Genomic DNA, 22,421 nt, shown 5'->3' on the forward strand with positions numbered 1-22,421 from the left:
GCTCTGGGGAGACGCTGCTGGGTGTTACTGGGAGCTGCTGGGTGTTACTGGACTGTACTGGGCACTACTGGGTGTTACTGGCCATTGCTGGCTGCTACTGGGCTGGGCTGGGCATTACTTACTGGGTGTTACTGGACTGTACTGGGCACTGCTAGGCTGTACTGAGCAGTGTTGGGCTCTACTGGGCACTACTGGGTGGTACTGGGCACCACTGGGCTGTGCTCAGGAACTACTGGATGTTACTGGGAGCTGCTGGGCACTGCTGGGTGTTACTGGGAGTCTGTGGGCTGTACTGGGCACTACTGGGATACTGGGAACTGCTGGGAGGGGTTTATGGGGCTGCCATGGGGGAGCAATGGGGGGGGGGGCATGGGGGGGTCGGGGGGGCCATGGGGTGTCGGAGCGCCGGGGGGCGGGACCTGGGGAGGTCACGGGGCGAGGGGCGGGGTTACCCGGGGCCGCCCCCGCGCGCCTTTGTGCCGGCTCCCGTCACCACGGCAACGGCGCGGGCAGGTGGCCGCCGGTGGGCGGGGTCCCGAGCGCAGGCCACACCCCCTCCGCCCGTCACTCAGGCCGCGCGCAGCCCACCCTGCTGGCGGGGTGGACCAGGCCCCGCTCCCAGATGTAAAGACGGGCGGCGATTGGCCGAGGCGGCGGGCGGGCCCCGCCCCCGCCGCGCAGGTTTGGGTGAGAGGCGATCGCGGCGGCGGAGCGCGGCGGGCGCAGCCGGAGCGGGAGGTACCGGCAGGGCCGGAGGTACCGGCGGGGCCGGGCCGGGCCGGGCTGGGCTGTTCCCGCACCGGCGAGACCTGACTTGTCGCGGCCGTATCGCGACGGGGGGGACAATCGCGACAGGTGCGTGTATCGCGACTAGACGGGGGTGTCGCGATAGGCGGGGAGGGTGGGCAGCGCCGCCCTGCCCCACCCGGGCCCGGGTCGCCTCGCGGGCGGAAAGGTCGCGCGCGTGTGTCGTACCCCCCCCCCCCCCGCGGGTCACCTGTCGCGACAGGGCGGTGAGTGTCGCGACAGGGCGAAGGGCTCGCCTCGGCGGGGGGTGGCGACGGGGCCCGCCCCGCCCCGAAGGGACCCCGGTCCTTTCCGCGGGGCCGTGTCGCCACCGGGTGCGGAGCAGCAGGTGCGCGGGGCGCGGCGGACCGAGGGGGTCCCGCCGGGCCCGGCCCATTGTTCCGCGGGGGCTCCCGGGCGGCCCCGCCCCGGCTCGGAGCATCCTTTGTGCTGGGCGGCACCGGGCTTTGTCTGCGGGGCCGCCCCGGGGCTGGGGGGTCGGGACCCAGCCGCGACACCCCCCTCCCCCGACCCCACCACCACCACTCCCCCCCCGGGAGCCGGGGTCCCACTGCAGCATCACCGCGGCCGCCCCCCGCCCCGGGGCCCCGGCTGTCTGCCCGGGGGACAACCCCCACCCCCTAAACAGCGCCGGGGGGACCCCCCCGAGGGCTGGCAGGACCCCCGGGCTCTGTGCCCGCCGCTGGGTGCGGCAGGGACCCCCGTAACGGGGCTGGGGGTCCCCGTAACGGCCCCCCGACACCCCTCCGCTGTCACACATTGCTCGGGCGTGGCCGTGCCGTGGCGTGTGGCATGTGCCGTGGCCATGGCGTGTGCTGTGGCGTGTGCCGTGGCCGTGGCCATGCCAAGGTGCCCGTGGGCAACCGGCACCAGCCGCTCACACGCCGGCAGCATCCCGGGCTTGGCAGCACGGCCGGCCCGTTCTACCGGAGCATCCCCGGCCCCTCGCTGGTGGATCGTGGTGCCCCCATGTGTCCCCGTCCTCCCCGGGGCGGTGGCTCGGTCACACCCGGGGGGTGGTCAGCGGGACCCCCGCAGCGGGGGTGGGTGGCCCAGGCCCCTCCGGCAGCACCGGGGCGAGACGCCGGTGCACGGCCTGGCTGGGTCTGAACCGGAACAGGGGCTGGGCTGGGGGGTGGAGTGCGGCGGTTGTGAGCCCCCCGAAAGGCACCTCCAGGGTGGGGGGTGATGCCCACCCAGATGCCACCGCCGGCCGTGGTTTGGTGTCACCGGCGGGACTGATCCTGCCCGGGAGGGGACGGTCACCGAGCACAGCCCTTGACAAAGGAGGGTCCCGGCTTGCGGGGTGGGGGGGTAAGGTGGGTGCTGGGGGGGTGGGTGCCAGGCGGGGGGGGTGCGGGGGGGGCTCACCGGCACAGACAAAAGCGGGGGGCGGTGGAGGGGCCGCGGCAGGCCGGGCGCGGGAGCAGCACAATGCGGCTCTGTGTGCTGCCGCCGCATCGCCACCGGCCCCGCACAAAGGCCAGGCCCAGCGGCCACCCCTCGCCCCAACAGGTGCCCCCCACACACACACCCCCCCTCCGGCAGCCCCCCCTGGGGCCGGGGTCCTTTTGTCCCACCGGGGTCCCAGCTGTCCCCACACCCCCGCCAGCCCCCGCGGCTCGAGGCCGGCGGAGCAGCCGGCGAGCGCTGAGGGGGGCCGCGAGCCCCCCGAGATGGCCGCGCTGCTTTGTATGCCGGGAAGCGTCGCCGCGGCCCCCCCTCCCCGCCTCGGCCAAGCTGCCGCCAGCGCCCAAGGACGGCCGAGCCGGGGGGGCCTGCGGTGCGGCACGGGGTGTGCCGGCTGCGGCGGCGGGGCTGTGTGGGGGTCCCCGAGGATGCCGGTGGCCCCCCCCACCCCCGGCGCTGACGCTGCATTTCTGCCCTGCCCGGGGGAACCTGTTGTCTGGCAGAAAGCTCCTGCCTGCCGCGCCGGTTGGTGGCCACTTGCCCGCTCACCGGTTGTACCACCGCGCCGCAGCGGCTCGCCGGGGCGCCGGCAAGAGCCGGGGTATCGCCAGGGCAGGCCGTGGGGTGGGGGGAGCGCGGTGATGGCGGCGTGGGCGGCTCCGCGGTGGGTGGCCAAGGCCACGGATGGCACATTGAGCTGCCGGCCCTCGCCTGTGCCTCATGCCCAGCCCACACCGGGCTCACCGTCACCCATGTCCCCGAGTGACGCTCTGTCCCCTTGGCAGCACCTCCCCGCCGTGCGTCCACCACGGTCACCCCCTTCCTGCGCGCCCACGGCAGCCCCCACTCTTGCCAGCACAGGCCTCCTCCCCGCACACTGCCGCGCTCCAGATCCGTCCGTCACAGCAACCCCGTTTCCATCTCGGGGTGCCACGCTGCGCTTCCCTCCTGTACCCCCGTTCCTGTGCCGCCCCAGGGGGTGGGGGGGTTCAGCGGGCACCACCGCATCTCGGGGGTCCCTCACCCCACCACGGTCAGTCTCTGCCCCATCTTGCCCCATCCTGGCTGGCGTGGGGGCTCATGGGGGGCTGCCCCCCTTATCCCTGGGTCCGGGTGCCCCCCAGCATGGTCCTTGCACGGGGGGCAGGGGGTGTCCAGTGTCCTGCGGGAGGTCGCTGCCCCTCTGACACCCCTTTTTCTCCGCTGTCCCTCGGCAGCCGGCGCAGCTCTGCATGGCGGTGGCATTCCCAGCAGGGCAAGGGCCACCGTTCCTGGGAGCCTTCCCTGCAGCAGGGGGCTGCCTGTGGGACCCCCCGGCCGGTGCTCGCTGCGGTCCTGTGCCAGCGGGACGAGGCACTGGCTGGCACCGGGCTTGCCCGCGGCAGAGCTAGCGCTGCCATCGTGGGGCCCCGGGGCAGAATCCGGCCCAGGCAAGGGGTCCCGGTGCCCCCCAGCGCGGCGGTGGCCCTGCAGCGGGCACTGCCACTCCTGCCTGCAGCGCCGGGCTCGCTCAGCCACTGGCAGGGCCCAGCTCAGCGCTGCCAGCCACTGCGGCTCCCTGCCAGGCCCGGTGCCCGGGGAAGCCATTGCTGCCGAGCCGGCGTTTCGCTGGGAATCACCGGGACGTGCTCAGGATCGTCCCCGGTCCATGGGGAGCGGTGGCAGGGCTGGGGGGGACACCGGGCCAGCCCCTCGCCACAACGGACGGCCTGGTGCTGGCCCCGGTGTCGCGGCAGGGACAGCATGTGCCGGGCCTGGGGGCACCGGCGCCGGGTGGGTGCTGAGGTTCTGCTCCCCCTGGAGCTGCTCGGTGCCGGTCAGCCACGACCGGTGGTGCTGGGGGGGGTCCCAGCCCGTGGCGGGGGGACACGCTGCAAGGGTGCCCACGCCGCCGTCACGTGCTCGGACGGGTCGATGGCGTTCGACCTTCATCTACCAAAGGAATTATAGATCGTGTCTGGGGACGCCCCTCGGTGCCGGGGTGGGGGCGGTGCGTGGGGCTGGCAGGGGTGAGGGTCCGTGGCTGGTCCGGGTGCTGTGCTCACATCGCCGGAGCAGAGGGCTGGGGGGGGGAAGGCCCCCGCCTCTCCACGGATTTCCCGGGATAATCCGATGTTGCCACGGCCCAGGGTGGGGATGACAGATGCGCAGCCGCGGGGCTCCTCCCGGCCCTGCCCGCCCACACCGAGAAGGGGGACGCACCCCCCATCCCCGGAGGGGGGCTGCACGGGATGGGGGTAACCGGTGGCCACCCCGGGGCTGACACTTGCCCTCGCAGCACCATGCTGGCCAACGCGGCCACCATGCGGATCCTGATCAAGGGGGGGAAGGTGGTGAATGATGACTGCACGCTGGAGGCCGACGTCTACATCGAGAACGGCATCATCCAGCAAGTGGGCCGGGAGCTCATGATCCCCGGCGGGGCCAAGGTCATCGACGCCACCGGCAAGCTCGTCATCCCCGGCGGCATCGACACCAGCACCCACTTCCACCAGACCTTCATGAATGCCACTTGTGTGGACGACTTCTACCACGGCACCAAGGTACCGCCTGGCTGCGGCGCCACGCGCGTCCCCCCCACCCCGGCTGGGGACCCCTCGGTGCCGGGTGCTGCTGTCTGGGGGTGTCAAGGGGCCGGCACGGGCTTGTCCCAGGCAGCGCCGGGGCCGGCTGCGTCCAGCACCCCGCACAGAGCAGCCATTGTGCTGGGCCAGCGCTGGCCGTGCCTGGCCCCGGTGTCCCCGGGCAGGGGGCTCGGCTCTGCCGCGGCTGCCCCAGCAAAGGGGTTGGGGGGACGGTCACATGCCGCAGCACAGCGAGGGCCACGGGGACGTGGCACCGCGCTGGCCCACGGGAGCCAGTTGGTAAAGGAGCTTTGGGGGTGAGCCGGGGACATCGCCGGGTGCCCATCCTGCCGCCCACTGTGCCGCCGTGGTGAGGGAGGGGGCTCTCACTGCGGCCTCCCCCGTGCTGCCAGGGCTGGGTTGGGCATCCCCATCCCGGATCGGGCCCCGCGCCGGGGGTGCAGCTTGGCAGGGCACCCCAAATCCAGCAGTTGGTGCTGGGGGGCGGCAGGACGGGGCTCTCCAGCTGTGTCGTGCGTCCAGATGTACTGCTGTGGATGGGGGGGGGGGGCGCCAGGGCGCTGTGGGGGGACCCCAGGGGGATGCAGGGGGGGGGCCCCCCCGCCTTGAATGCTGTGGCTCTCCCAGCCCAGCCACCCGGGGTTCAGCCCCGCTCGCAGCCAGGCAGGATTAGTGCCGCACTGTGGGGTGGGCAGCACCGCGGTGGGGTGAATCCTGCCCCCCCCCTCCCCACACCGCCGCTGTCCCCCGTCACCCGCAGGCAGCCCTGGTAGGGGGGACGACGATGATCATCGGCCACGTCCTGCCCGACAAGGAGACATCGCTGCTGGACGCCTACGAGAAGTGTCGCAGCCTGGCCGACCCCAAGGTCTGCTGCGACTACGCCCTGCACATGGGCATCACTTGGTGGGCGCCCAAGGTGAGCAGGGAGCATTGGGGGGCAAAAGGGGGGGGGGGGACACCCCATCCTAGGGCGTGATCCTGGCCCCGCTCAGCACCCAGACCCCGTCCCACATCCTCACCGGGGCTGCCGGAGCAGGATTAGGCCTGGCTGGAGCAAAATCTACATCCCCAGCATCACCCCGGGGCGCCTGCACAAATCCTGCATCCCCAGGGGCGAAGGGTCGGTCCCTGCCCGGTGCTGGGGGGGGGCAGCTCACACCCCCCCCCCTTTCATCCCATCGCAGGTGAAGGCGGAGATGGAGACGCTGGTGCGGGAGAAGGGGGTGAACTCCTTCCAGATGTTCATGACCTACAAGGACCTGTACATGCTGCGGGACAGCGAGCTCTACCAGGTCCTGCGGGCCTGCCGCGACATCGGCGCCATCGCTCGCGTCCACGCTGAGAACGGCGAGCTGGTGGCCGAGGTGAGCACTGAGGATGGGGTTGAGGGGGCGCTTGGGACCCCCCCCGCTTGTGTGACACCCCCAATTTTTCCCCAGGGAGCCAAGGAAGCGCTGGACTTGGGCATCACGGGGCCAGAGGGCATTGAGATCAGCCGGCCCGAAGAGGTGGGTGATTGTCGGTGTCACCGCGCCGGTGGCAGCCCGGGATGTGGCTGGGAGCTGGCACCATCCAGCCCCCACCCGCGGCCGTGCCACATGTCTCACCACCCGCTCTCTCCGCAGCTGGAAGCCGAGGCCACGCACCGCGTCATCACCATTGCCAACAGGGTGAGTGGGGCTGAGCAGGGCTGGGGGTGGGCGCCCTGGCTCCATGGGGGCGCCCCATGGAACCAGGGCACCCCCAGGGATGCCGGCACTGACCCCCCCGTCTCTCCACAGACCCACTGCCCCATCTACCTGGTGAACGTCTCCAGCATGTCGGCGGGGGACGTGGTCGCTGCTGCCAAGATGCAAGGTAGAGGCTGGGACGGGGGCACGGGCATGCAACGGCGTGACATGTGTGGACACGGACAGAGCCACAGACATGGGGTGCACGTGTGGGCATGGGCACACAGTGACATGACACACAGGGACAGAGCCACAGGCACAGGGCACATGTGTGGACACGGGGACACACTGACATGACACGTCTGGACACAGATAGAGCCACAGACACGGGACACGGGCACACACCGACATGACATGGAAGGGCAGGGGCACACGCACAGACACAGAGCTGCAGACATGGGACACACACAGGGACACAGGCACACACTGACATGACACACAGGGACACAGACAGAACCACAGACGTGGGGCACATGCATGGACACGGGGACACACTGACATGACACATGTAGACACGGATAGAGCCACAGACATGGGACATGGGCAGGGACATGGGCACACACCGACATGACATGCAGGGACACGGACAGAGCCGCAGACACGGGGCACACACGTGGACGTGGACAGAGTCGCAGACATGGGACACGGACACACACCGACATGACATGTGTCGAATGGATGGAGAGAGCTGCAGACACAGGGCACACACAGGGACATGGACACACACTGACATGGCACGTGTGGCCGGGGCACGGGCACGGACAGAGCCACAGACACAGGACACACATGTGGACATGGGCACACACCGACATGATATGCAGGGACATGGACAGAGCCACAAACATGGCACACGTGCAGGGACACGGGGACACACTGACATGACGTGTGGACATGGACAGAGCCGCAGACACGGGGCACACACAGGGTAAATGTGGACATGGGGAAGGTCATGGGCTTGTGGGGTCACGGACGTGGGCACACGCAGGGCCGTGTCACATGCAGAGGGGTGGGACACGTGTGGCACAGGAGGTATGGGGCCGTGGACACGCAGAGATACGCAGGCTCCTGTGTGGGCAGGGCTGCAGGTAGGAGCAGACACACAGGCAGAGGAGCACACATGTGGATATGGGGCTGTTGGACACATGTACACCTGGGCCCACACGTGGCCACAGGGCTCGCACCCGGGCAGAGCTCCCCCCCGCCCCGTGCCCCTTGCACGCCCAGCCCCACGCGTGTGCCTCCACCCCGGCAGGGAAGGTGGTGTACGCGGAGACGACCACGGCGCACGCCACGCTCACCGGGCTGCACTACTACCACCAGGACTGGTTCCACGCCGCCGCCTATGTCACCGTGCCGCCGCTGCGCCTCGACACCAACACCTCCGCCTACCTCATGAGCCTGCTCGCCAAGTGAGGCACCCCCGGGCACCCTGACAGCACCCTGAGCACCCCCTCCCCACTGGCCACACTTGCCAGCGCTCTCTGGGCATCCCCGGGTCAGCCTAGCCGTCCTGCCCCCGGGTGCCCTGCCACCCTGCTCCCCTGGTGCTGGGCACTCCGGACACCCCCTCCTTCAGGCACCCCCTCCTTCAGGCACCCTCTCCTTGGGCCAGCCCCCAGGCACCCCATGTCCCCAGCACCTCAATTCTTGGGCATGGGTCTCTCTGGGTGCCTCAATCCCTGGGCACCCTGTTCCCTGGGCACACCAATTCCTGGGTGCTGAGCTCCCTGGGCAACCCACTTCATGGGTGACCCGCTCCCCAGGCACTCCACTGTGTGGGTGCCCCACTCTCCAAGACCCCACTCCCCAAGTGCTGAGCTCCCTGGGCACCCCACTGCATGGGTGCCCCATTCCCTGGGCACATCACTCCCTGAGCACCCCACTGTGTGGGTGCCTGCTCCCCAAGTGCTGAGCTCTCCCAGCACCCCACTCCCTGGGTGCTGAGCTCCCCGTGTGCCCCCCTCCCTGAGTGCCCTGTTCCTGGGGTGCTGAGCTCCCTGGACACCCCATTCCCTGGGAGCTAACCTCCCCGGTCACCCCATTGCATGGGTGCCCCACTCCCAGGCACCCTGGTCCCTGGATGCTGAGCTCCTTCCCCAAGTGCTGAGCTCCCCAGGCACCTATTTCCCTGGATGCTGAGCTCCTTCCTTGAGTGCTGAGCTTCCCGAGCACCCCCTTCCCTGGGTGCTGACCCCCTTCCCTGGGTGCTGAGCTCCTTCCCCAAGTGCCGAGCTTCCTGGACACCCATTTTCCTGGGTGTTGAGCTCCCTGGGCACCCATTTCCCCGGGTGCTGACCTTCCTTGGGTGCTGAGCTCCCCGGGCACCCATTTCCCCGGGTGCTGAGCTCCATCCTTGGGTGCTGAGCTCCCTGAGCACCCATTTCCCTGGGTGCTGACCTCCATCCTTGGGTGCTGAGCTCCCTGAGCACCCTTTTCCCTGGGTGCTGACCTCCTTCCTTGGGTGCTGAGCTCCCCGGGCACCCCACTCCCAGCCGCCAGCCCCACCATCACCGTCCGGCTGTGCCGTGGCCATGCCGTGGCCATGCCGTGGCCAGCGCTGCCCCGTCCTCCCGCAGTGACACGCTGAACGTCGTGGCCTCGGACCACCGGCCCTTCAGCACGAAGCAGAAGGCCATGGGCAAGGAGGACTTCACCAAGATCCCCCACGGCGTCAGCGGGGTGCAGGACCGCATGAACATCATCTGGGAGCGTGGCGTGGTACGAGGGCCCCCCCACCCCTCCCCTGCCTGCAGGCACCCCCGGGACGGGGCTGGGCTGGGGCTGGATCCCCCCTTGGCTCTCGGGGGGGGGCTCGGTGGTGGCATCGGTTGAGCCGAGCGGGTCCCTGGGGCGTTGGGCGGGCGAGGTGCTTCCCAGTGCAACCCAGTGGGTCCCAGTTAGATCCACGGCCTGACACACCCTCACCGCGCCCTGCTCTGGCGGCAGGTGGGAGGCAAGATGGACGAGAACCGCTTCGTGGCCGTGACCAGCTCCAACGCCGCCAAGATCCACAACCTCTACCCCCGCAAGGGCCGGATCATCCCCGGGGCCGACGCCGACGTTGTGGTCTGGGACCCCGAGGCCACCAAGTGGGTGCCGTTGGCGAGGGGGAAACCGGGGCGGGGGGGTCCCTGTGGCACCGGACGCCCACTCACTGCCCCGTTCCCCCCCCCCCAGGACCATCTCAGCCAGCACCCAGGTGCAGGGGGGGGACATCAACCTGTACGAGAACATGCGGTGCCACGGCGTGCCGCTGGTCACCATCAGCCGCGGGCGCGTGGTCTACGAGAACGGCGTCTTCATGTGCGCCGAGGGCACCGGCAAGTTCTGCCCCCTCCGCTCCTTCCCCGACTCCGTCTACAAGAAGCTGGTGCAGCGGGAGAAGGTACGAGAGGGGGGGGCTGGGGGGCCTGGGGGGGGCTGTGCCGCGGCGGCAGGCAGGGCTGTTGGGAGTGAGGTGGCTGGGGACAGGTTTGAGTCGCAGTCGGTGCCGCACTGGAGCTTCGCGTGGTGCCAGGGACGGGGGGGACAGCGGCCGTGGGGGTCCCCCCCCAGGGTGGACGAGGGCAAACACCACCAGCCCCTGCCCATGCCGGCGGCGCAGAGGGTTTGGGGACGGTGACCCCGCACGCTGCTGCGGCCACCCCGACACATGTGGGGGCCCCCCCGCCGTCCACCTCTGCCCTCGCTGGTCCCCAGGGCCATCCCGATGTGACACCCCGGCAGCCCCCAGGGCCGGGGACCCCTCCGTACCCCCCCGCAGCTTTCACCAGCCTCTGCCGGGCCAGGGGGGATGCGCCGGGGGGCTGCACGTGGTGCTGGTGCTGTGAGGGAAAGGGCCCGGTCGGGGGGGTCCCGGTGCCATCCCGGCGAGCTGGGACTTGGTGGCCAGTGCCGGGCCCGGGGGGTCACAGGGCAGGGTCTTGCGTCTGCGCCTTGCTGCGGGGGGGTCGGCTTGGCATCGCCGGGGGGGGAACAGGGGCAAGGGGCTGCGCCGCTGAGGTCACCCGCTTCCCCCGTGCCGGCACCGGGACCCCCCCAGCCCGGCCGGCGTCACCTTCAGTGCCCCCCTCCCCACGCCCCGGCCCCCTTCCTTCCCCCCACCGCCCCCCGCTGTAAGGCTGTGGCACCCCGAACCCTGCCCCTGCCGCGGGGCATCCCCCCCCCCCCACCGTGCTCCCCCCAGCCCGGTGCTTGACCCTCTCTCCGCTTCTCTCTCCCTCCGGCAGAGCTCCAAGCTGCGGGGTGTCGATCGCACCCCGTACCTGGGGGACGTGGCCGCGGTTGCGCATGCCGGGAAAAAAGAGCCGGGGACACCCCTTGCCGATACCCCCACGCGACCGGCCACGCGCCACGGGGGCATGAGGGACCTCCACGAGTCCAGCTTCAGCCTGTCCGGTAAGAGCGGGGCCGTGGCGAGGGTCCCGGCACCCCCCACCCCGGGGTTTCACCGGGAGCCCCGTACCTGGTGGCTCTCCGGCACCGGTGTCACCCCGGGGTGCCACCCCGCTTCTCCCGGGCAGGGGACTGCGCCGCCCCGGTGCCCCCGCGGCAGAGTAGGGACCCGACCCCCTCCCCAGACCCCCGGCCTTCGCCCGTCCGGCGCGTGGCTCCGGGCCGTGTTCGGCCCCGGCGGGCACCAGAGTGACCCGCAGGACGGGGGACACCCCTGCGGCTGCCGTGGCACCGGGCAGGACCGAGCCACGGGCCACCCGCCCTCACCGCAGCTCGGGCACCCCCGGGTGATGGTCCCTGATGGCACCTCGCTCCCGGGGGGGATGCAGGGACCTGGGTGCCCACAGGATGTCGGGGCCTGGGGGGGCAGGTGGCGAGTGTCAGTCCCACCACGGCCAGTGCTAACGAGGCCCCGGTGCTCCGGCGCCTGCCCCGGTGCTCTGGTGTTTGCTCTGGCACTTGCCCCAGTGCTCCAGTGTTTCCCCTGGTGCTCTGGTGTTTACACCCGGTGCTCCAGCCTTTGCCCCGGTCTTTACCCCAGCACTCCCGTGTTTACCCAGCGCTCCAGTGTTTGCCCCCGTGTTCCGGCGTTTGCCCCAGTGTTTCCCCTGATGCTCCAGCGTTCACCCCCAGTACTTCAGCGTTTGCCCTGGTGTTTACCCCAGCACTCCAGTGTTTGCCCCAGTGCTCTGGCGTTTGCCCCAGTGCTCTGGTGTTTACACCCGGTGCTCCAGCCTTTGCCCCGGTGTCTACCCCAGCCCTCCAGCGTTCACCCCTGGTGCTCTGGCGTTGACCCCCCGCGCGTGGCACAGCCGAGGCGGGTGCGGGGCTGTGGGGCGGTTTTGGGGGGGTGGAGGGTGTGGAAGCGGGGTGTCCGTCCGTCCTGACACCCGTCCGTCTGTCCGGCAGGTTCTCAGATCGATGACCACGTTCCAAAACGAGCCTCGGCCCGGATTCTCGCTCCCCCCGGAGGCCGGTCGAGCGGCATTTGGTAAAACCGGGGACCTGTCCCCCAACTGAGGACCAGGCGCTGCCCCCCCACCCCCCCGGGGCTCCCCTCGCCCCCCCGGGCCGCGGCAGCGGGGAGCCGGGGTGTGGGGGGCGCGGCGGCCCGGCCGGCGGTGGTGGCGGGAGGGGGGGCTCTGCCCCGGCCCTTTTCTGTTTGCACGTTGGGTTTTTGGGTTTGGATCCGTGAGTTTTTGGTTGTTTGTGCAGCACGTGGAGTCCTCGGGTGGTTTGTGTCACTATAGCGATAGGGGAGCAGCAGGGACCCCCCCACACCCCCCCGCCCCCCACAGGATGCCTGAGCCCTGCCCCGCACGGCCACGCGTGTGGGGGGTGTGCACACGCGTGTGTCAGGCCGTGCACGTGTGTCACACCAGGCATGGTCTCAGTGGGATGCTCAGCGCACACGTGTGCATCGCTCCGTGAGAGGGGCTGGCAGGCTCTTCCTGCCACGTGTGTGTGCATGTGTGTCACACGTGCATGTGTGTGCGCACATGTGTCACGCCATGCACGGTCTCAGTGAGGTGCTCAGCACACATGTGTGTGCACACGTGTGTATCCATCCGGGCAAGGTGCTGGCGGGATCCTCACTGCCACGTGTGTGTATGCACCTGTCACACGTGCATGTGTGCACACATGTGTTGGGCCATGCATGTGTGTGCACACGTATGTGTCACTGCATGGTCTCAGTGAGGTGCTCATAGCACACATGAGCACACACGTGTGCATTCTCCATGTGAAGTGCCGGCAGGTTCCTTACTGCCACACGTGTGTGTCAGGCCATGCATGCGTGTGCACATGCATGTGTCACACCATGCACAGTCTCAGTGAGGTGCTCATAGCACATGTGTGCACATGCATGTGCATCCCTCCATGAGAGGGGCTGGCAGGCTCTTCCTGACACGTGTGTGTGTGCACACATGTGTGTCATGCTATGCACAGTCTCAGTGAGGTGCTCAGCGCACATGTGTGTGCACACATGTGTATCCATCCGGGCAAGGTGCTGGCGGGGTCCTCACTGCCACGTGTGTGTGTGTGCATGTGTCAGACATGCATGTGTGCACACGTGTGTCAGGCTGTGCATGTGTGTGCACACGTATGTGTCACTGCATGGTCTCAGTGAGGTGCTTATAGCACACGTGTGCACACACATGTGCATCCGTGCAAGGTGCCAGCAGGCTCCTTACTGCCATGTGTGTGCACACGCATGTGTCACGCTGTGCATGGTCTCAGTGAGATGCTCATCACACACATAAGCACACACATGTACATTCTCCATGTGAAGTGCCAGGAGGCTTCTCACTGTCACACATGTGCACACACGTGTGTCACACCATGCACGGTCTCTGAGATGCTCATCGCACACACGTGCATCCCTCTGTGCGAGGTGCCAGCAGGCTCCTCACTGCCACACGTGTGTGTACACATGTGTCACGCCATGCATGGTCTCAGCAAGGTGCTCATAGCACACGTGTGCACACACATGTGCATCCGTGCGAGGTGCCAGCAGGCTCCTCCCGCCACGTGTGTGTGCACACGCATGTGTCAGGCCGTGCATGGTCTCGGTGAGTTGTTCATCGCACACGTGTGCACACACGTGTGCATCCCTCCACGTGAAGTGCCAGGAAGCTCCTCCTGCCCCCCGTGTGCGCACACACGCGTGTCACCCCACAGATACGTGCACACACGTGTGTGACACCGTGCACGCTCTGGGGAAACGCTCCTCGCACACGCGTGTGCATTCTCCGTGCCAGGTGCCGCCAGGCCCCGCGCCCCCACGCTCTCAGCGAGATGCCCATCGCACACGCGTGTCCCCCTCCCTCCGTGCCCGCCCCCCCCCACACCCCGTTTCACGGGGCCGGCGCCGCTCCCCAGCCCCGTGCCGGTGGGGTGGGGGGGTCGGGGCGCACGTGGCGCCGGCACAGTGGGGTGTCCCCGTCCCTGTGTGTCCCCCCCCCCAAACTCTGGCCGCGCTGGTGCTGGGGGGTCCCGCTCCCCCCCTTCCCCGCTGCCCCCCCCCCGGGGTCGTGTCAGCCGTGAATTGTCCCTTGTGCACTTTCCCCCTAGATGGTCCCTGTAGGTGTGGGGGGGCCGGGTGGGCGCAGCCCGGCGCGGGGGGGGCCCTGCCCGCCCCCCAGAATAGTTGCATTTTGGCCGTTTTAGGACCCTGCAGTACGTTTCTGTTTGCTCATTAAAGACCGTTCTCACAGCGACCCGCCTCGACGCCTCATTTTCGCGGGGGGGGGGGCCGGGTTGGGGTCGGGGATATGGGGGGGGGGGGCTCAGCATCGCCCCCTCCTCCCACTGTGCACGGCTGCCCCCCAAAACCTGCCGGGATCTGGGACCGTCCGTCCCCCCCCCCCGCTGCCGCGCAGCAGGGTGTCGTCCCCCCCAAAAAACACTGAGCTCCCGGTGGGGGGGGCTCGGACCCCCCCGAGCGTGGCTGGGTGCTGGTTTTGGGGGGGGGGAGACCCGGGGAGCATCGCACACACACACGGGGGTGGCGGGGGGGGGTGAAGGGTCCCGGGGGGGCTCTGGGCTGCGCTGGTCCCAACCTCTCGGGGGGTGTCTGGGGGTTGCGGGGGTTCCCGGGGGTCCCCCGGGATGCTGCGGGGGGGGTCCCGGGGCGGTCCCGGAGGCCGGCGGCCGCCAGGGGGCGCTGTGCGCTCGGCGGGGCCGCGGCCGCCGTTGTCAGAGCGACGGGAAGGGGGCGTGTCCTCCGCGCGTTGCCATGACAGCGGCGGGGGGCGTGGCCAGGCGGAGCGGGGTCCCGGGGCCGCCTGCGGGGCGGGGGAGGGGGCGGGGCTTGTCCGGCGCATGCGCGGGCGGCCCGTGCGGTCCCGGCCCGGTCCCGGCGAGCCCGGCGCGGTGCGGAGGGAGCGGAGCGGAGCGCAGCGGCCCGAGCGCGGTGAGTGCGGGGAGGGGGAGCGGGGGACACACACACCGGGCAACACCGTGTCGGACCGCCACCACCGCCCGCATCCCCGTACCGGCCACCCCCCTCCCCCGCCGGGACCGGGCGGGCCACCGGGGCCTCCGGTGGTGATGGGGCCGGGGGTAGAGGGTGTCCGTCCGGTGCTGCCGGGGATGGAGCAGCTGGGACCGCGGTGGGGGGGACACGGGGGGATGATGGCGCGGCCGGGTCCCCCCGGTGGCGGCGGGGTCCGGCCTGACTCAGCGACGGCCGCCCCTGCGCCCCGGTTGCGGCTCCCGCAGGGCCGCGGCCCCGGCACGGCACGGCACAGCACGGCACGGCACGGCACGGCACGCCGGGAGCTGTAGTCCCGGCCCTGCGCAGCACCGGGTACCGGGCATTACCACCGGGTACCGGGCATCACTGCCAGTTACCAGACATCACTGGTTACCGGGCATCACTGGGGCCCGGGTGTCACCACCGGTCACCGGGCAGCACCGCCGGTTACCGGGCATCACCCGGAAGACCCCCCAGTTGCCACCGGTGCGGGGGTCTCGCTGGCCAGGCCTGTCCCGTCCCGCAGGGTGACAGCACCGGGACAGGCGGGTGGAGGCTCCGTGGCACTGGTTTGGCCGGGGCGGCCGTCGCGGTGACCCGCCAAAGCGTGTCACACTCTCGTCCCTCGTGGCAGCCCGGTGGTGCCACACCGGGGCCCGGCACGGCGGCACCGCAGGCGTCAAACAGTGCCGGGATGGGGGTCACGGTGCCCATCCTGGTGCGCAGACCCCCCCCGCCACGAGCCACCGGGGCTCCCCGGGGGATGCCGTGTTCCGCCGTGGTGGCTCCTTCCCGCCACAGGTGTGGGGACGAGGCGGGGGACGCTGGCGTCACCAGAGCACGCGGGGCCTCTCCTCGAGGGGCTGCCGGGGCCGGGGGACACTCGGCCGCGGTCCTGGTCGTGGGGGGCTGGTGAGCGGCTCTGCTGACCCCCAGGTTCGAGTCTCTGTTGATATTTCGGGGATGCCGGTGACGCTGTGCTCCGCACGTGCTGCCACCGCCGCTTGTTCAACTTATTGAGGTTAACGGGAGCGGAGCGGGAGGGGGGACCCTGCCCCGACCCACCAGCTCCCGGTTTCCCTCGCCGCTGGCTGGGAAGGGCGCTGCCGCCACCGAAAGAGCCGGGAAACCGGGAAAGGCGCTGCGGGACGGACTCGGCGAGGCGCTGGGTGCTGCCTGCGCCTGGGCAAACCCACCGGGGACGCTCCTCGGGGGCTGGGGAAGCGGCGCTGGGGGGGACACATGTGATGGCCGGGGGCTAGCGGCCACCTCTGCCCACACCGGGGTGACCCTGCCCGCTGCCTGGCGCTGCCTGCCCGCTGCCAGCTCAGCCGGGCAGCACCGCAGCGGCTCCGCGCGGCGCTCAGCCCCCGCTGGGTTGTCTGCCACCCCCCCCCTCCCCACCGCCACCCTCCGCGTATTTGTCACTTGAGAAGCCACCGGGACGGCTCCCAAAATAGAAGCCGCCAGTCGCAGCAGCCCAGCTCGCCCCGGCACGGCGGTGCTGCCGCCGGCACCGACCCGCGGCCTTGCCGGGCAGCGCCGCCCGGCCGCTCGCCGCAGTGGCCCGTCGTGGGTGCCCGGCCTTGGCCGCCGGCCGCTGGCACCGAGCGCTGAGCAAACCCTGGCCGGCGCGGCCGCCAGCATCGATCTCCTCCCGCCCCGTTTGGGCAGAGCCCGCTGGCCCGGCGAGGGACACCGGTGCTGCCGTTGGCACGAGGAGCGGGGCTGGACGACCTCTCGGCGCCCCGACGGGGCAGAGACACGCGCCCGGGTGTTTTGTTCGCCGTTGGGCCTTGATTAGCAGCTGGGCGGCCGGACAATTAAAATGCAGCGGTAAGCATCGCCCCTGCCCTGTCAGCACGGCTGCCCGGCGGCACGCAGCGGGGGGGCTGCCTGCACCCCGGACCCCCGCGGCGGTGCCAGAGCCCAGGCGCTGCTCCCCGGGGCCGTGGCGCTGGACCAGCTCCTCTCCCCACGGTTTGCTGGGATTTGGGGTTAAATGCTTATTTTTAGGATTGGGGTTTTTTTGCAAGCGCCGGCGGGAGGCAGCGCACAAACCGGCCGGGCTGGAGGCGCGTCCGTCGCCCGGCGTCGGGGCTGGGGTGGCCGGAGGGCTGGCGCAAGCCTCAGCTTCCCTGTCATTATGCCGGGGCGTGCTCGGCGCTGCGGCGTTTCGGCGGGGTGGCACGTCCCGTCCCGGCAAGCGTCCCCTCGCCGCGGCCGCCCCGCCTCACCACCCGCCGCTCGTACCGGAGCGGGGGTCAGGGGTGCTCCCGGTGCCGGGACGCGGGGACGCCCCGAGTTCATCCCGCCGGGAATCCCCGCGGCCGCCGGCACGGGCCTGGGCTCGCGTGGGTGCTGGCGGGACGCGCGGTGGGAACGCCGGGTGGTGAGGGGTGGGCGCATGGCGGGACGATGAGGAAGGTGCCAGGCTCGGCCCTCACCCCGGCGCAGCCGAATGTCCCAACCGGCACTGGGACGGTGTCGGGGGCTGCCCCGCACTCGGCGGGGGGGGATCCAGTTTAGGGGTGCGCTCCCAGGCTCTGTGCCACCTCGTTCGGTGGGGGGCTGCCTGCCCGGGACCCCCGGCTGTGGCGTGTGGGGGTCCCGGTGACCGTGGCCACGCAGAGCACCCCGTGGCGGGGCGGGGGGGGCCTTGCTTGTGGGTCTGCACCCCATGGGCAGGGGGCTGGCTCCAGGCACCGAGCGTCACCCCCCAGCTCGGTGTCGGTGGCCGGATCCTGCCGGGGAGGCTCCGGCACCCGCCGTGAGCACAGGGCACTGGCAGCTGCTCCCGGCTATTTTGGGAAAGGACAGCGATGGTTGGGGTGGCAGGGGGGTGTCAGGCAGCCCCCTGCCCCCCCCGCAGCATCCCCCCCCCCCCGCCTGCCAGCCCCCTGGCAGCGGGCGAGCGCTGGCGGGTTCCCGGTGCCGCGGCGGCCGCACCGCAGTGCGCGTGGCTCTGGCTCTGCGCCGCGCATGACTCAGCTCGGCGCTGACGGAGAAAGGGGGGGGACCCCCCCTGCCCGCACCTCGGGTGGCGGCGGTGGGGGGCTGCTGGCATGGGGCGCTGCAGCGTGGTTGGGGGGGCTTCAATCCTCACCGGGCCCACCACGCCATGCCGGGGGGCTGGCGGCAGCTGCGGGGGCCTCGTTTCCAGCTGCTGCTGCGGCTAAAAATACTGACACCCCCGGCTGCGGGGGGGGGGGGACACGGGGCGCTGGGGGTCCCCGCAACGCTTCGGCCGGCCGGGGTGCGCGGCTGGGCCGGCGTCGCCGGTGCTGAGTCACGGCGGTGCCGAGGCTGCAAGTTGGGGGGGCTGCGGCTGACGGCGCTTCCTCTCCCCCCTTGCAAGCTGGTGCCCGGGGGGGGGGGTGACAGCACCCCAGGGGGTCCCGCATTGGGGTGCCCCCCCACCTCCCCAGCCCCAGGGTGCGGGTGGTGCCCCCCCTCGCCGGCCCCACATGACCCCCCCGGGCTGCGGCAGCTGGAGAGAGGGGGGTAAGGGGGGGTTAAGGGGGGGCTTCCCGCCCCACCCCCAGCAGCTGGCCCTGAGCCCCGCACCCCCCCGCCAGGGAGAGGGGAAGCGGATTAACGCTGCTGCTGTGCGGGGCGGGGTGGGGGGGGGACACGGGGGATGGGGACCCCCACTCTTGGGGAGGGGGGCAGCGGGACAGGGACGGTTCCCGCTCCACAGCGTTTGGTGGGAGCCGGTGGGACGGTGTCTCGGTGCCCTCCCCGCCAACCCGCCCCCCCCAAACCCCAGCCCTGCATCGCGGCTGTGGGGTCCCCGGGGCCGAGCCCTCCGCCATCTGGGAGCAGATGTTGCCCCTCTAAGCCCGGCTCTAATGGACCCGCTTCCCCCCCCGGCAGATTAGGCAGCCACCGAGGGCTGGAAGCCGGGGGGGGGCACCGTAATCTGCTTACGGGGCCCCCGGGAGCCCCGTGGCCACACGCGGGGAAGGAGCTGAGCCCCGGCACAGGCGCAGTGCCCGTGTCCCCCCACCACCCCGGGACCCCCCCACCCCTGAGCCGCATTCCGCCCCCCACGGGGCTGCCAGGGACCCCCCCGCGTGTGTCCGTGTGTCCCCCCCTCCTCCCTCCCCCCTTCCCTCCACCATCCCTGGGGGTGCAGCCCCTCCGTGGGCACCCCCCTATAGGCTGTTGGGTCTGGGGGTGCAGGTGGGGGGGTGCATCCCCTCCATGGGCACCCCGAGTGCTATTGGGCGCAGGGTTGGGTTTGGGGGTGCAGGGGGTGGGGGGGGTGCAACCCCTCCATGGGCACCCCCCATGGGCTGTTGGGCTTGGGGGTGCAGGTGGGGGGGTGCAGCCCCTCTGTGAGCACCCCAAGTGCTGCCGGGTGTGGGGTTGGGTTTGGGGGTGCAGGTCGGGGGTGCAGCCTCTCCATGGGCTGTTGGGTCTGGGGGTGCAGGTGGGGGGGTGCAGCCCCTCCATGGGCTGTTGGGTTTGGGGGTGCAGGGGGTGGGGGGGTGCAACCCCTCTGTGGGCACCCCCTGTGGGCTGTTGGGTCTGGGGGTGCAGGTGGGGGGGTGCAGCCCCTCCGTGAGCACCCCGAGTGCTGCCAGGTGCGGGGCTGGGTCTGGGGGTGCAGGTGGGGGGGGTGCAGCCTCTCCATAGGCTATTGGGTTTGGGGGTGCAGGGGGCAGGGGGGCTGTGCAGCGTCGCCAGCGTGACCCCCCCCTTCTCCCAGCAGCTGGGGCATGGCCGTCAATGTGTACTCGACGTCGGTGACCAGCGAGAACCTGAGCCGCCATGACATGCTCGCCTGGGTCAACGACTCCCTCCAGCTCAACTACACCAAGATCGAGCAGCTCTGCTCAGGTGGGGTGCGGCGAAGGGGTGGGGGGGTCCCCGGGGGTGGACGGACAGACAGACGCGGTGCCGCCGCCGACCCGCCCTGACGCCGCGGTGTGGCCCGGCGCAGGGGCTGCCTACTGCCAGTTCATGGACATGCTGTTCCCCGGCTGCGTCCACCTGCGGAAGGTGAAGTTCCAGGCCAAGCTGGAGCACGAGTACATCCACAACTTCAAGGTGCTGCAGGCCGCCTTCAAAAAAATGGGGGTGGACAAAGTAAGTGCGCAGCGGGGCGGGGGGGTCACACCGGGACGGCCCCGTGAGCCCCGACAACGCCTGTGTGTCCCCTGTCACCTCCCCAGATCATCGCAGTGGAGAGGCTGGTGAAGGGCAAATTCCAAGACAACTTTGAGTTCATCCAGTGGTTCAAGAAGTTTTTCGACGCCAACTACGACGGGAAGGAGTACAACCCGCTGCTGGCGCGGCAGGGCCAGGACGTGGCGCCCCCCCCAAACCCAGGTGATCACATCTTCAACAAACCCAAGAAACCCATTGGCACTGCAGGTAATGTCGGGGTCCCCCCCCGCCCTCCCGCACCCCACGTCGCTCTGCCCACGGCCAGGCCTTCCCCCCCCTCCTCACCCTGCCTGCGCCCCGCTGCCTGCCTGCCTGCGACTGGGGGGACCGAGTGGGGGTCCCGGGGCGGAGTGACCCGCGGGGAGCCGGGCAGAGCTCGGCTGCCTCCCTCCTCCTCCTCACAACCGGCTCCGGGGGCGGTCTGTGTCCCCCCCCCGCCGCTGCCAGACTGCTCCCAACTGCGGGCGACGCTCCGTGGGCATCGCGGGGTCCCTGTGCCGGCCCCGCGGGGGCACCCCAAGAACCAGACCCCCCCCTCGCCACAGCCCACGGCAAACCCCGGCCAGGCCACAAGCTGGGGGCGAGGGGAAACTGAGGCAGAGGAGGAGGCTGAGGGCAGGACCCCCGGAGCCGCAGCTCAGCCCCCAGCGCTCTGTCTGCCCCTGCTGCCTGCTGCTGCCTTCTGACCCCACATGCCGAAGGGAGGGGTCCCCACCAGCAGCCCCCCCCCGCTCCTCCCCGGGGCTGGTATTAACCCGTTGGTGCCCGTCTGCTGTCAAGTCCCCCAGAGGACCTCTCCCACCGGCCCCAAGAGCACCCCGAACCCGGCCCGCCTCAGCAACGTCCCCAGCAGCATCCTCCGGAAAAACTCCCCCGCCACCCGTAACGGGGGCACCGAGGCCGACGCGCAGATCCTGGAGCTCAACCAACAGGTAGGCAGAGAGCCCGCAGCGCCGGGGGGGGCACACACCTCCCAGGAGGTGAGGGACACCCCCTTTTCCTCCCCTGCAGCTGATGGACTTGAAGCTGACGGTGGACGGGCTGGAGAAGGAGCGGGATTTCTACTTCAGCAAACTGCGGGACATCGAGCTGATCTGCCAGGAGCACGAGAACGAGAACAGCCCCATCATCACCGGCATCGTCAGCGTCCTCTACGCCACGGAGGTGAGGGCTCCCCCATACCCCATCCCCGCCACCCCCAGCCCCTCATCCTGCTCTTGGGGCTTCCCTGGGATAAGACACCCCTCCCCTTCCCTCACTCGCTGAGGTGCCGCGGGGGGGGTTTGGGCTTTGCCCCACGGGGCCGGGAGCCCCCACGCGGTGCTGATGGGACCCTCCCCACCCACCAAGGAGGGCTTCGCCCCGCCGGAGGACGACGAGCTGGAGGAGCAGCAGCCAGAGGACCAGGACGAGTACTAGCCCCGGCACGCTCCCGCCGCCGCGCCCCGCGCTGCCCCGCGCCGTTCCCCCCCCACCACAGACATTCGAGGTCTTGAGCCCCCCGTGCGCCTCGTCCCGCACCGTCACGCGCCATCACGGCCGCCGGCAGCTCCGGCGGGAAGCCACCATCTCCAGAGTCAATCCATCCTGCCGGGAGCACAGCCCTGCCTGCGCCGGGGGCGGGGGGGGCCCTGCAGGGTGGGGACACGGGGCTCTGCCCGCAGCGGCTCGGCCCCCGCCACCCCCAAGCCCCTATTTATTTCCGTCATCCCCCCCCACCCCAACCTCCGGCGCCGGGCCCGCGGCTGCCCCGCCGTCGCCGCATGCGTGAGAGATGGAGGCCTGGGGGTGTGAAGCGTGCTGCCCGCGCTGCCCGCACCCTGCCAGCCCCGGGGGCGATGGGGGGGCTGCAGACAGCGGCCCCGGGGGGGGCGGCTGCGGGGAGGGGGTGCTCAGCGCCCACCCGGAGGAGGAAAATGTTGCTTCAAGGATCCCAGGAAGATGAAATAACCCCACAACACGGCCCTGCCTGCACAGGCGGGTGCAGGCGGGGGGGGGGTGGGGGGGGGCACCTGGCTCCCCCGCAGGCCAGGACAGAGGGTCCCGGAGGTGGGAGCGTGTCCCCTCCGCGGCGTGGGGACGGTAGCCCCCCTCTCCCCACTGCGGGACCCCCCTCCGCTCACCCACGGCCACCGAGGACCCCCCGTGCCCCCCCCATGTCCCCCCCCCGCCTCGCCCCATCGCATCGCTTCTCCGGTCCGTCCCTCCGGTTGCGCAGCTGCATCTGTGTTACGTTTTATTTAAAATAAACTCGTGTGGTAAAACCTCCTCCTGCCCCTG

General features: G+C 70.8%; 2 protein-coding genes across 6 annotated transcripts; both read left to right on the forward strand.

The window, feature by feature from the left end:
• Window positions 1-706: 706 nt before the first annotated feature.
• On the forward strand, window positions 707-14,208 carry DPYSL5 (dihydropyrimidinase like 5). 3 transcript variants are annotated; one of them, XM_074820432.1, is made up of 13 exons: window positions 707-855; window positions 4,496-4,760; window positions 5,563-5,721; window positions 5,990-6,169; window positions 6,245-6,313; window positions 6,431-6,475; window positions 6,587-6,662; window positions 7,788-7,944; window positions 9,112-9,253; window positions 9,482-9,624; window positions 9,713-9,920; window positions 10,765-10,933; window positions 11,900-14,208. In XM_074820432.1, the coding sequence occupies exons 2-13, from the start codon at window positions 4,500-4,502 to the stop codon at window positions 11,983-11,985; spliced, it is 1,695 nt and encodes a 564-aa protein (XP_074676533.1). In that variant the 5' UTR covers window positions 707-855; window positions 4,496-4,499; the 3' UTR covers window positions 11,986-14,208. The 3 variants fall into 3 exon arrangements, with proteins under 3 accessions (XP_074676533.1, XP_074676534.1, XP_074676532.1); XM_074820431.1 differs by lacking the exon at window positions 707-855 and having other exon boundaries at window positions 4,411-4,760; XM_074820433.1 differs by lacking the exons at window positions 707-855; window positions 10,765-10,933 and having other exon boundaries at window positions 4,410-4,760.
• A 597-nt stretch (window positions 14,209-14,805) lies between these two features.
• MAPRE3 (microtubule associated protein RP/EB family member 3) lies at window positions 14,806-22,409 on the forward strand. 3 transcript variants are annotated; one of them, XM_074820435.1, is made up of 7 exons: window positions 14,806-14,903; window positions 19,684-19,811; window positions 19,915-20,060; window positions 20,147-20,348; window positions 20,922-21,073; window positions 21,153-21,305; window positions 21,492-22,409. In XM_074820435.1, exons 2-7 carry the CDS (start codon window positions 19,691-19,693, stop codon window positions 21,558-21,560), a joined length of 843 nt encoding a protein of 280 aa, XP_074676536.1. In that variant the 5' UTR covers window positions 14,806-14,903; window positions 19,684-19,690; the 3' UTR covers window positions 21,561-22,409. The 3 variants fall into 3 exon arrangements, with proteins under 3 accessions (XP_074676536.1, XP_074676537.1, XP_074676535.1); XM_074820436.1 differs by lacking the exon at window positions 14,806-14,903 and adding an exon at window positions 16,462-16,802 and having other exon boundaries at window positions 20,147-20,303; XM_074820434.1 differs by lacking the exon at window positions 14,806-14,903 and adding an exon at window positions 16,466-16,802.
• The last annotated feature ends 12 nt before the right edge of the window (window positions 22,410-22,421 follow it).

This window comes from Strix aluco, chromosome 3, assembly GCF_031877795.1.
Source record: "Strix aluco isolate bStrAlu1 chromosome 3, bStrAlu1.hap1, whole genome shotgun sequence".
Classification (NCBI taxonomy): domain Eukaryota; kingdom Metazoa; phylum Chordata; class Aves; order Strigiformes; family Strigidae; genus Strix; species Strix aluco.